The sequence below is a fragment of the Canis lupus genome, chromosome X (genome assembly GCF_048164855.1).
Source record: "Canis lupus baileyi chromosome X, mCanLup2.hap1, whole genome shotgun sequence".
NCBI classification, from domain to species: Eukaryota; Metazoa; Chordata; class Mammalia; order Carnivora; family Canidae; genus Canis; species Canis lupus.
This window is the reverse complement of record NC_132876.1, coordinates 43,706,767-43,720,367: the sequence shown is the minus strand read 5'-3', so window position 1 is coordinate 43,720,367 and position 13,601 is coordinate 43,706,767. Positions and strand designations below refer to the sequence as shown.

At 36.1% G+C, this 13,601-nt stretch overlaps 1 protein-coding gene across 3 annotated transcripts in view; it reads left to right on the top strand.

Moving 5' to 3' along the window:
* Positions 1-3,453, top strand: part of TBC1D8B (TBC1 domain family member 8B) — a 66,756-nt gene extending 63,303 nt beyond the window's left edge. For all 3 annotated transcript variants that reach the window (XM_072818055.1, XM_072818053.1, XM_072818054.1), the window contains 2 exons: positions 920-1,017; positions 2,920-3,453. In XM_072818055.1, coding sequence (XP_072674156.1) covers positions 920-1,017; positions 2,920-3,315 — 494 coding nt within the window. In that variant the 3' untranslated portion in view covers positions 3,316-3,453. The remainder of the gene's footprint in view (positions 1-919; positions 1,018-2,919) is intronic.
* The last annotated feature ends 10,148 nt before the right edge of the window (positions 3,454-13,601 follow it).

Genomic DNA, 13,601 nt, shown 5'->3' with positions numbered 1-13,601 from the left:
TGTGATATATCATTGATGTGTTTTCATGTCAGTACAATTTGGATCTGTCTTATTCTTTTTAATGGGCATAGAGTATTCCATTGATTAGTTGTACCATAATTCCATAACTAGACCAATATTGATGGACATTTAGGTTGTTTCCAGTTGTTTATATTGCAAACTATGTTGCAGCAAACACTTTATACTTACATTATAGGATACTTTCATACATATTTCATTAGGATAGGATAAAATCATAGAGGTATGAGAATGCTGTGCCAAAGAATATGCACATTAATATTTTGATTGAGGCTATCAAATTGCTCTCCAGAAGTCCATCATTCTTCTCATGTTTCTGAGTAACATTTAGTTAGAAAATAATAAATTGCTAAAGATCTGTTTAAATATGGCACCTTCCCTAGGTTGTTCAGTATATCTACCTAGTTTTCCAATGGCCTTAAGTAATTATTTATAATCATTAAATATCTTCATTAAACTCTTCAAAGGAATGAATGGATAGTAGGTTTTTAAATTTTTTTAAGAGCCACCATGGACAACTTCAGAATCTGCATATTAATAACATCACATAGAAGCTATTTTAAACTTAATAGTATGCATGAGGACAGCTAAATGAAATTTACATTGTCAAGCCAGGGTATACTGTTTAATCTAAAATGCATCCTTCTCCCTCACTTCACATCTTCCCTAGTCCCCAGCCTCCCCAAAGTAAAAGTTTTAGTTTAATGGAAATGGAAAACACATTCTGAAAGCCAGTGGGTGAAATAAAAGGTAAAATCAGATTATTTCCTGGGTTATTAAAAGGTGGAATCTTATATCTTAATGAAATAATTTCCAATTGTAATTATTCCTTCTGAGATTTGGGGAAATATTATGTTCATAAAACTGTTCATTATGAAATGGTTTTATTCCACTTATACAGGCAAAGGAAAAGTTGATATTCAAGCATATCTAAGTCAATGGGAAGATGAGCTTTCCAAAAAAGAAGAAAACATTAAGGATTTACCAAGAATGAATCAGGTAGAGTATTTTCAAAGAAAAAATTCTAGGTTCTTGTTTGTTTTTATGAATGTGGGTGTATCCAACTCTAAAATAGCTAATCTTCTATTACAAAAATAGTTAAATCTATATATCATCTCTGTAAGTTTCAGACGAGCACAGAAGAGTAGGAACAAATTTTTTAATGGCTTTCTACTTTAAACACTTAAATGCATTTAGTGTTTCAGAATAGTTGCTCTGCTATGACAACATTTGTGACTCTAGAAAAGATGTATGTATAAACATACATTTCAGTGTTTCTTATTTCCAGCTTTATTAGAAGTTTTCATTTATTCAGTAAACATTTTTTTTAGTGCCTACTAGATGACAGACCCAATGCTAGGTACTTGGAATAAGAAGTCACTAAAATAGGTCACATGCTGGTTTCTAATCATCTTGTATTTGAACCTGCTGGAACAATACTAATGACTACTACTTGATACAATTCTAAATCCATCTCTTTCTTAAGCACCCTTCAGTCAGTTTATGTTCATATGTTTTTTAAATTTAAAATCTGTTGGTGTAGATACTGAGGATTTCCAGAACATTACCAAAATGAGAACTATCAAATAACAGTATTCCTCGTGGACTGGGTAATTTGGTAGCTGAATAAGTACTTTTTTAAGTGAATCAATATGATGTTTATTCTAAAATTTTTTCTAAATAAGCAGTATACACACTAAGGTAGAGAGAGAAATAAAACTTAAAAGTTTGGTACTATTTATTTTGATTAAGTATATCCTTTGCATTTGCTTTTTACTTACAGATAAACTTTTCTGTTAAGGATGATTGACTTATAGGACTATTGTGTTAGAATTGTATTTTTTTTAATTGACAAATATCTTTTAGAAATGTCTTTGGATTATCTAGGGGCAATTAGCAAACAAACCAGATTTTTCCTCCACTTGGGTCCCACCGCAGCCTTTAAAGAGAAACACGTCTAAATGGGTCCTGTAGAGCTACCTTGTACTACTAGATAGTTCCCAAAATGTTCTTCCATAAATTTAAGTTGTCCTAGTTGAGCTGCCCACTCTAGCCCTTTGGAAAGATCAAGGGGAACTCATTATTAAGCCTTTCATTAAGATTGGTTAATGAATGAACAATCCATGTGTAAGGAAATAGGGGAATTTGCCTAATTAAAAGTACCACTGGGGCGCCTGGGTGGCTCAGGTCTTGATCTCAGGGTTGTGAGATCAAGCTCTGCGCTCAGGAGGGAGTCTGCTTCCCCTCTCTCCCTCCCTCTCCCCCTCCCCTTCTCTCAAGTAAATAAATAAAAATCTTTAAAAAAAAAAAAAGTACCACCTAACATTGAGGGAATGCGGTCAGGTAAGCTGCCCGAGAATTATTGTATATATAATATATGTATATAATGTATTGCTATTAGGCAATGTATGAGAAGGAATTTAATTTAAAAGGAATTTTCTTCCATGGTTCATACCCATCTTTCTAGAGCCAAGATTTATTTGGGAATTAATCATTAGTTTCTTTAACTTCTATGGCAAGGGTTAAATGGTACAAATTCTAAATAGGAGACTGTTTACTTCTAAGTTTTCTTTCTTTTTGCTAAATCTAACATCAAATATGGTATTTCTTTTTTGTATAAATTTATTTAAAAAATTTTTTGTATTGGTGTTCAATTTGCCAACATATAGAATAACACCCAGTGCTCATCCCATCAAGTGCCCCCCTCAGTGCCCATCACCCAGTCACCCCCACCCCCTGCCCACCTCCCCTTCCACCACCCCTAGTTTGTTTCCCAGAGTTAGGAGTCTCTCATGTTCTGTCTCCCTCCCTGATATTTCCCACTCATTTTTCTCCTTTCCCCTTTATTCTCTTTCACTATTTTTTATTAAAAATATGTTATTTCTAACTTGTGTCTTTCAGTCACAATTCATTCAATTTTCAAAGACCCTATATAATCTATTTCATGGGGACCCTGAAGAAGAGTCGTTATATCAAGCCATTGCTTTTGTAACCAGCCTTTTGCTCAGGATGGAAGAAGTTGGAAGGAAACTACATAGCCCTACAGCATCAGCCAAAGAATTCTCTGGTACAGTCTGTGCTTCTGGAGGACCCAGTGAGGGGAAAACAGAGAGCCACTTGAAGAAAGATCCCTCCTCTCTGAGGGAAGAACCTCAGTGGTCATTTGCATTTGAACAGATTCTTGCGTCTTTGTTGAATGAACCAGCATTGGTGAGGTTTTTTGAAAAACCCGTAGATGTAAAAGTGAAACTAGAAAATGCAAAGACCTCTCAGTTAAGTTGTAGAACCAAGATATAAGTTTCTTAACAGGAATTGCCTATTATAGACAAGTTTACCAAGATTGCTGTAGCTGTTAGCCTGATTCTTGGGAATAGGATCAGGGATTTATCTTGTTACCAATGTGTTTGAAGATTAAAAGGAAGATATGTGAAAGCACAGTGATTCATTGCTTTGTGGTAATCTCTAATTTTGATATTCTTCATTACAAATGAACTTTTTTATAGTTCACGTGTTATGCGATATCAGGGAAATACTCTAAATGTTCCCACCAGGGGGCACTACCATATCACTTTTAGTAAGAAAATTCCTAATTTGTGCTATTTACATATGAATTACTAACAATTTTGAAAATGTAATGTTATGTTTGAGTATTATTGATGATGACTTGTCATTGATAAACCCTACTTTCCAAATTGCCTCAGTTCTATTAGAATGCTTTAGAATTCTGGGCTCTTAGATCTATAGCCTTTATTATCTAAGTGATTACCATATGGGGACCTCATTTTCAAGTTATCTAACTGAAATAAGACTAACTTTTTAAAGTTAATCTAGTTTAGTTTTCTAATAATAAATCGTTTTTTAGTAAGTTCTACATTCTTCCTACCTGAGTGGTACAGAAGCTGCTGACACACTTCTGTTACTGATAAAAACAAGTCAAGAACTCAAAAGATTCTGGGCTAATATAAGGAGAAACAATATTGGATTTAATTTTAAGTTGGATAAAGCCAGTCTCATAGAAGGGTTAAGAAACAATACAGTTAACTATATAGGTCTCTCATTAGACTGAGCAATTACTTGAAATTCTGAGCACTGCTGTTTGTGGCATTTGTCTCAGAGTATCCTGTGACTGCTTTGGTTCTAGCTTTAGATTTTGAATTTTCACCAGTCATGTTTTAAGCTACATTAGATAGACTGAATTACTGTATTAATTTGGCAAGTTCATAAAGTATACTTGTGTGTAATGATAGTTAAAGTAATTGCTGGTGTCTATCTAAAAAGTTTTGACCCATCTATCTGATTTAGATGTGTGATTTCCATATTTTATGCTGCTTATATTTCAGTCATTATAATGAAAGTCCATTTAGAGATAGTGGGCTTTGTTAGCACTTTAAAGGGAAAAAAAAGCAATCAAACCTATTCAATCTTCTGTGCTGTTTTTGACAAGAGCAATTTATTAATCAATTGACGTAGGAGAGGGGAGAGATAATCCACTGGAGCTTCTTATTTGACAAAAGGCTTTGGTTTTAAGCCCTTTGACTTTTCAGATATGAAACAATAAAAGGGCAAAAATTCTTTAGAATAACCGAAGACGTCTCCCTTTCTGGAAAGGAATTGGTTTAGTCAGCCTTTGACAAGAGGCCACTGTGAACAAGGCCTAACACAAAGACAGAGGGTTTCATCATCATAGACTATGTTATTTTCAAAGCGATTCAAGAATTTTAAGTTGATCATTTAAACTTCATAAGTTGGACTTGGCCAAACACTAGTGTTGTCTTTAAAATGATTTGCTCAACTTTTTCTTTTCAAAGAAATTATCACTTAAACATAGAGTTGGTAAATAAGCTAATGTGCCTTTTCTCAGAAATGATTTGCTGAAATGTGTCCAAATTTTAGAGCTTAGTGAATAGTTTATATGTACACTATCATACATTTGCTATTTTGCAATGTTTGTTAAATTATAGTAGCTCTAGAAAGATACAAGGTTCTATGCTTATATACAAAGGCACTATTGCACATACTGTTGAATATTTTGTCAGTTACATTTACAAAAAGAGATACTTAGGAGCATTGTTACTAATAATTGATATGCTTTTAAAGTCTGAATATCAAAGTTTAGCTTATCTTAATTAAAATTGAATTCTTAGATTTTTGAATTGGAAGATGATTATAAATGCAAGTTAAAAAGGCAAACATTTATTTTCTGAGTCTGCAGGAGAAATAAAATGACCACATAGTTTTATAGTTGCTACCTTGTTAAGCAAATGAGTTGTTCTTAATATTAAAAATCTTATGTAATTGTGTTAAACTGAACCACTGCATTATACCTTATACATTAAATTAAATGTATTATAAGGTGGCTTTACTTGTCTTTATAAAAATAAATATTACAAATCTATTATAGTGAACACGAAAAATTGTTTACTAAAAGATATTAGTATTATTAATTACAATGCATTTTTATTTACACTTAGTTATCACTTGAGGACTTCTCTCCTTTATTAGTTAAGGTAAGGTTGCAGAGAACAGAATTCACTCTAATTAGTTAAGGCCAGAAAAGATTTATTACTAGACATTAAGTGGCTTACAGAACTATCAAGAGGACTGACTCTAAACTGAACTTTCAAGAACAACTTCCAAAACTACACCACAGAACCAGGCCACCAAGGGAGTTGCTAATTCTTCTATGATTAGGAAACTGCTACTTCCTGCTACCATGATGAAAAATCAACACCACAGCTGCTACTTACAGATCCATGCTCCACCTGCTATGATTTATGCCAGCAAAAAAAAGGCCAAGCATCCCACTTCTCACCACCCACAAGCTAGTGACTAAATTGCCACAGAATAAGCAAACATGTTCGCAACCATGTTTACCAGCAGAAATGGCAGAAGCATAGCCTTCACCTCCCTTCTGCCATTCAAGGCTCATGAGTATGCATCTGATTGGCCTATAATATAACCAGAATCCTAATTGCAAGGGAATCTAGAAAATATCCTTTTAGCTTTTTAGCCTCTGCAGTACAGAGAGGTACATTAAGAGGCTAGAATGACAGTTTTTTATTGCTGTGTAACAAGTTACCCCAACACATTTATTATCTCACCATTTCAATGGGTTAGAATCTGGGCTCAGCTTAGCTGGGTGCTATGTTTAGGCTCTCACCAAGGCTGCAACCAAGGAATCTGCCAGACTGGTTCTCATGTAGAGAACCTCAACTGGGGATGAATCGACCTTGCTTACTTTGGTTTTTGGCAAAATTTATTTCCTTTTGGTTGTAGGTCTGGAGGCCCCAGCTAAGAAGCTGGTAGTCAGCTAGAGGCTTATCCACGTGACCAAGGATTGGTTAATCAGATGCTTCTCCTTGAAATTTTTTAATACATAGCAGAGCAGGATGGAAAGTTGGGGAATATATTCTGGTGGCAGTGGTGGCATCTTCACATTAACACTCTGGTTCTGAGATAGGACTTAAAGTGCTTTTGGATGTCCAGACTTTATTGCCCCTTTTGCAGGGAACTTCTTAGTGGATCCATGAGCTCAACAGTTCAATAAAGTCTTTTTCCACTGTTACCAGCCAGAATCCATTTCTTTGGCTATTTAAAGTAAGATTGATATATGTGACACTGGGAGCCCTATACCACTAGATCCCTCAAAGCAACGCACACAAATTACCCTGGTAGCTACATTCCTAGGCTTAAAACCAGTAAAAGGGTGTTTTATCCTTCATCTCACATCATACTCCAACTTCCATTTCTGTTATCAGAACATCTTTCCCCTATCCCAGAAGCAAGGTGATAGATTTCCTAGCTTCTAATTCTATTTGTTTTCCTCTGCAGGTAATGTCTCCTTTGTGCCACTTTTAAGATCTTGGTCTTTCCAATGTTCTGCAGTTTCTTATGATTTATGTAGCTTTCTAAAAAAATCCTGTTTGGGATTAATGATTAAAGTTTGATAATCAACTGTCATTCTCCAAAACCCATATATAATTCTGCACAAGCCAAATAGGCAAGTTAAATGAGGATAGTATAGAAATCTCTCTTCCACCTCCCATATAACCAAACACATCCTTCATATCTTTCGTGGTACTCATCTTTGTGATTTCCCCAGGGATATGGTATTGACAGATACAGCAAACCCTACGTGGCCCTTTCTACCATAAATAGTCCTTTCTACACTGGTCAGGGAGCAAATGTAGTAGATCTGTCAGTTGCTGTGTGTGACTATTTTAAATATACATCCGTAAACTGAGAAATAACCATATGATTATTTGCAGATCCACTGGACCCATTGTAGATGGATTCAGGATAAAATTCTGTCTCTTGACTCCATAAGCCCTGACTCTCATCAGTGGGTGACCATTGTATTCTAAGTGGCTGTGGATAACTGTGAGTTCAGCGTCAGTGTCCAATCTCTGAAAAGTATGAGTATTTCTAGTTGCCCAGTCATGGTTACCCTGGTAAGTGGCCACAGGCCCCCTCTGGCTAGAAAGAAAAAAAGCCAGAAAGAAAATTTACTACATACTTATGGTATTGTGGAATTCTTCCTCAAGTGTACCTGGCTTTCTCTTCAAGGGCCTCTGGGTATGTGAACAGATTCTGGCCTGCAAACTAGGTGAGAGGCCATGAATCTCAATAACAATGACTTAAATTAGATCTTTGTTCACCAGACACAGATTTTTGGCTACACAGATCAATTAAAACTTAGTAGGCTGCTTATTTATTTCCATCTAAGGAAACTGAAGGACAATTAGCCCCTATCAAACTTCTCTGCAAGGCCAAATATTCATATTATATCTCTGGCCATGCTTCTATCATGTTAACCATGCTCACCCTATCTCTTGTCATTAAGTGCTGCCACTTGGTCTTTGCCATTCTAGGATCCCATTATTCTCATTGAAATAAGAAAGTTCCTTTCAGTGGCAGCATCTCTTACCTTTATCCCTGGGCTACTGAAGACTACCAGTATTGCATATTTCAAGAATAATAAGGCTCCTCTCATTGATATATTTTTCAATGTCTTGGGAAAGAGAACATCCCCTCGATCCTCTTGGGGACATGGTTAGGATGTAGGTTAGTGGGTCATATATCATAAATGTACTCCATTGTTTCTATTTCCTTAAGCCTTTGGAGTATCTCCTGTACATTATACTAAGGAATATCTGGCATATCAACTTCATTTAATATGGGCTAATTTTCAGACTTGACTTCAGTCAACTGAGCCAAAAAGAACCACTTTCAGCTGGGCAAACTAGTTATTGAATCCAGAATCTCTGATAAGTATTAAGGTGTTGATATATTTGGCCTAATCTAAAATTACATTCCTTTCTCCGTGGTATAGTATCCTCAAAACACATTCCTATGCATATTCTGCAGATTTCTTCCATGATAAATTAGCAAAATTTCATAATTATCTCCTCCCAGTTCAGACTTTTACTTGTACCCTTGGAGCATTCTGTGACTTAACTCTAGTTTTAGGTCCGGAAGCAATGAGTGGAGATAGGAATGGTACCTGAGGAAAACTGACATTCCCTTGCAAGTAGCTTAAGTAAGGGAACATTCCCTTCAAGCAATATTCCCTAGCTGGTTCAAGCAAGGCAGAACCAGCCTCATCAAATAGCATGCTTCCACTGGCAAGTAAGGCTCATTGGTGAAATACTTAGAGTCTTCTGAATTCACTCAAATATCCCCATTTCTATTCTACCAGGTCTCACTCTAATCAAATAAATGCCCTTACTTTCATAAAAGTGACCTGACAAGGCTGTGAGTTTGGCATACATTGTAATTTAGCAACCCATGGGATTGGACTCTAATTTTTAGCTATGCCAGCTCTGTGTCAACAGGAAATAAGAGAATAAAAACTCATAGTCTTCTGTTCTTTGAGTTTAGAATTTAAATCCTAAGATTGCCATTGTCTTTCTTAAGCCTCTAGAGCACAATTAGAAGTTATTCCACTCCATGGTTTTTGGGTATCATTAGCGCCAAAATAATCTGTAGTAGCAGTTATCTGCTCCATCAATAGACACTTCACTGTAGATGCCCACTTGTGATAATTTGATCAGTTTGCCATTATGTGTCATAGACTATCAACATCCCATCTTCTAATACTAATAGTATCATCACTGCTTTCAAATCCAATCATGCTATCTAATCGATCTGAGTTTCCCACTTTCTGAAATGCTATTACCTTTAAGCACTCCTGCTACTACATTCTTTATTGGTCAGAATTCAATTTCAGAGAACACAAGACACTCTAGCTGGTCTAAGGAGGGAGAAATTTATTACAGGGTGTAAAATGGCTTAGAGAATAATTTAGGAGAGCTGTAGAAACAGATGCCAAGCGTTTAAGAATGATTCTCAAAGGCACACCACAAAGCCAAGCCATCAGAGTGCTGCTGTCTCTCCATACGGTCAGGAAATTTCCAGCTCTAGAACCGTGTTACTACTGCCATAGACGGGAAGCCATTACTATTGCTATCAGTTCCAGAAACATGCCACATATAGTACAACCTGCACCAGCAAAACGGATATCCTATCACTACCTCTGGACTCCGATATAGTCAATACCTAGACCGTGGGACCTCTGCTAACCTCCTGAATACACAACTCAACCACTGTGCTTCTCAGGACAGGCAGCAGAAATGAAGTACAAGCCATATTACCCTTGTAAATTGCATGCCTATGCATCTGATTAGCTGAACCTAAATCATATTCAGAGCTTCAGCTGCAAGGAGGTCTGGGAAGTGTGTTGGTATGTGTGCCTTCCATCATCTGCATTACAGGATGACACTCTAGGATGAGGGTGGAATGGAACTGAGTACCAAGTCACCATATCTACTGTAGCCTTCATCAAAGATTTAGTATATTTGGCTGGAACCCTAATACCAGGACCACAGGAAACAGTTCTTTCTGTGATTTTGTCTCTATTTTCTTACGTTTCCCTGAATCATTTTTTGCTTCTAACTACACACAGGCTTCCTGAGGCCTCTAATCAGAACCTGGCCCAAGACTGCAACCCTCTCACCATCTTCTAAAAGAAATCACATTATACTTAAGCACATATGATTTATGCATTCCCCCCCAAGACTTGTGAGGTTATAGGAGAGAAAGGCTATATCAAGGAGCACATAGCCATCTGCCATCTCACTGGTCCTCCATTTTTTTCCTCACTTTCACTTCAAGCTGATCCCTCAAGTTCATAACCTTCCACAAGTCCACACTCTCCACATAGGACTCTCCCTGCCATCTAAAGCACTTTGAGAAACATAGGACATTCGCTCTGCTCTGGGCTATTTCTCTTGTATGTATGGTGAAGCCCACCAGTCCTATGTACACTTTCTTCAGGCTCCCCTGAAATTCCAATGAATAAGGTAATTTTTTTTCCATTTCATTATTTGTTATTTATTTCATTAATTGTTATTGTTCTAATTTGTTAATCTTGTATTTTAGGAAGAGTAGCTTATGTCCTCACATTTTCGAAAGAGGTAATAAAAGGAGAAAGAGCCAAGGACCAGTCATATTTTATATAAGACATGAGAAATATTTCATTCATCCCCACCTCAGGGACTTTGCTTTTTTGTGTCATTCTTTCAGTAATTTATTAAGAGTTGCTACCTATTCCCTGGTGACTGATTAATGGTATCCTAAGCATCTCTCTTTAACTAGTGAGACTTATTCACTTCCTTGCTTACCACTCCTGGAGGAATCTCCTCACATCATTAAAATTGAAAATTGCTATTAGCTGTGGCTCTCTTCTTCCTGTTTAGTAATTTTCAGATGCCCAGACTAATTGTTCCTCTCCTAAGCCAAGACCTGAATCAACAATATGAAAATGGATGAATTCTAAATACTGGCTTTTGTCTGATTACCAATTTGTAAAGAAACAAAGATGTAATATGGGTCTGAAACATATTTTTCTTTTTCTTCAAACTTATTCAATTTCTAAACAATAAAAACAAAACAAATATTCTTGAAAAGACAAAACTATATTGATGGGGAGTAGATAGTGGCTGCCAGGGGCTAGTGGCAAGGGAGGGCGTGATTATAAAGGGAATTTGGGGGGATTGATGAAACTATTCTGTATTCTGATTTAAAAAGTGGGTACATGACTCTATACCTGTGTTAAAACTCAGAGAACTGTACACCAAATGAAAAAGTCATTTCACAGTATGATAATTTAAATTACAAATTTTCAAAAGAAAAAAGCTTTTTATTTTTATTTTTTGTATTGCACAGGATGTATCTAAAAAGGCACATTAAGATGCACCTTTTGGTGATTTTCTCTGAGGAAGGCAACCAGGTAGATGGAAAACAGCTTGGAGAAATATCCTTTTTCCTTGTTTACCTTGTGTTTTGAATTTTTGAATACATTATTTTATTAAAATATAACATAAGTATGCATTTAAATGAATTATCACCAAGTGAACACACCCATACAACCACCACTCAGGGCATAATATGGAATATTGCCAGCACCCCAGGAGCCTCCCTCCTGCCTCCTCCCATTCATTATCTCTTTCTCTCCTCCCCAGAGAAAAAAACATGATCCTGACTTCTAAGACCGCAGATTAGTTTCTCCTATAAAAATTTATATAAATGGAATCATATCATTGGCTTCTTTCACTCAACATTACATTTGTGAAATTCATTCATATAGTATATAGACAGTTCATTTCCTTTTATTGTGGTGTGATATTTCACTATAGAAATATTATAAATTTTTTATGCATTTTACCATTCATAGACGTCTGGGTTGTTTCCAACTTTGGAATATTATGAATAATGTGGTTTCTTTTTCTTTTTCTGAAGATCAAATTGGTTTTATTGAACAAGTCATGAATTGGGCAGTATCCCATTTAGCAAATAGAAAGGAGCTCCTTTGAGCTGTAGAAAAGAAAGGGTTTTATTTATTTTATTTTTGTATATTTTTTATTGGAGTTCGATTTGTCAATATATAATATAACACCCAGTGCTCATCCCGTCAAGTTCCCCCCCTCAGTGCCCGCCACCCAGTCACCCCATTCCCCCTGCCCACCTCCCCTTCCACCACCCCTTGTTCATTTCCCAGAGTTAGGAGTCTCTCATGTTCTGTCACCCTCTCAATGTGGTTTCATTTGTCTTCTGATACCCTTATTGATATATTTCTTTGGGATGTATCTTTTACATATCTAGGAGTGGAATTACTGGGTCAATAGGGCACATACATGTTCAGCTTTGATAGATGCCAAGTGGTGTTTCAAGTGGCTGTGCCAATTAACACTCCAATCAGTAACAAAAGAATTCTGGTAGTTGTGTATCCTCATCAATGCTTAGATGGTCTCCTTTTTTCATCTTAGCCATTCTGGTAAGTCCATAATGCATGACTTCAAATTCATTGTGGTTTAAATTGGCATTTCCCGGGCACCTGGGTGACTCAGTGGGTGAGCGTCTGCCTTTGGGCCAGTTGTGATCCCGGGGTCCTGGGATTGAGTCCCTCATTGGGCTCCCTGCAGGGATCCTGCTTCTCCCTCTGCTTATGACTCTGCCTCTCTCTGTGTGTCTCTCATGAATAAATAATCTTTTAAAAATTTTTAAAAATTAAAAAATAAATTGGCATTTCCCTGATCATTTCTTAAAATAAGTTCTATTGAGGTATAATTTACATACACATTAATGCACTCACTCAAAGTGTGTATTTTGATGAGCTTGACAAATTTATACACCCACACCACACTCAAGGTATAGAACATTTTTGCCACCCTAAAAAGTCTCCTTGTTCCCCAACCAGGTTCCTAACAACCTCCCCTACCCTCACAACCAAGAAAGCCTTGATCTGCTTTCTGCCATATATTAAACTTACCTTTACTAGAGTTTCATGGAAATTGAATCACACTGTAAGATCTCTTTTATGTCTGCCATTTCTTGCTCAGCATAATGTTTATAAGATTCATCTATGCTGTTGCCTATTAGAAGTTAATTCTTTTTAGTATTCCATTAGTTATGACTATTCCACAATTTTTTTGTTTATATTCCACAATTCAAATATCCATTCACCTGTTCATTGTCATTTGAGTTGCATCCAGCTTTTAGCTCTTATGAATAATGTTGCTAGGAACATTGGGTATGAGTCTTTTTGGAATCATGTTTTCATTTTCTAGGTTAAATACCCAGGAATGGGAATGACAGGATATATATATTTTTTAACTTCATAAGGAACTTCCAAACTGTTTTCCAGATTAGTTGTATCATTTTGCATTCCCATCAGCAATATATGAGAGCTCCAATTGCTTCACATTCTTGTCAGCACTTGGCATTCTTAAATTTTCTTTTTTAATTTTGCCCATTCTCGAGGGTGTGTAGTAGTGTTTCATATTGTAGTTTTAATTTGCATTTCACTGATGACTGATCGAGTTCAGCCTCATTTAATGTACTTATGGGCCATTCTTGCATCTTTTGTGAAGAGCCTGTTATAATCTTTCACTGATTTTAAAGCATTTTTAAAATCAGCTTTATTGAGGTGCAAATCACATACAATAAAATTTACTGATTTTAAACAGTCTGTGGAGTTTTAAAGAAACTCTATACTCGTTATAATCACCACTCCAATCCAAATA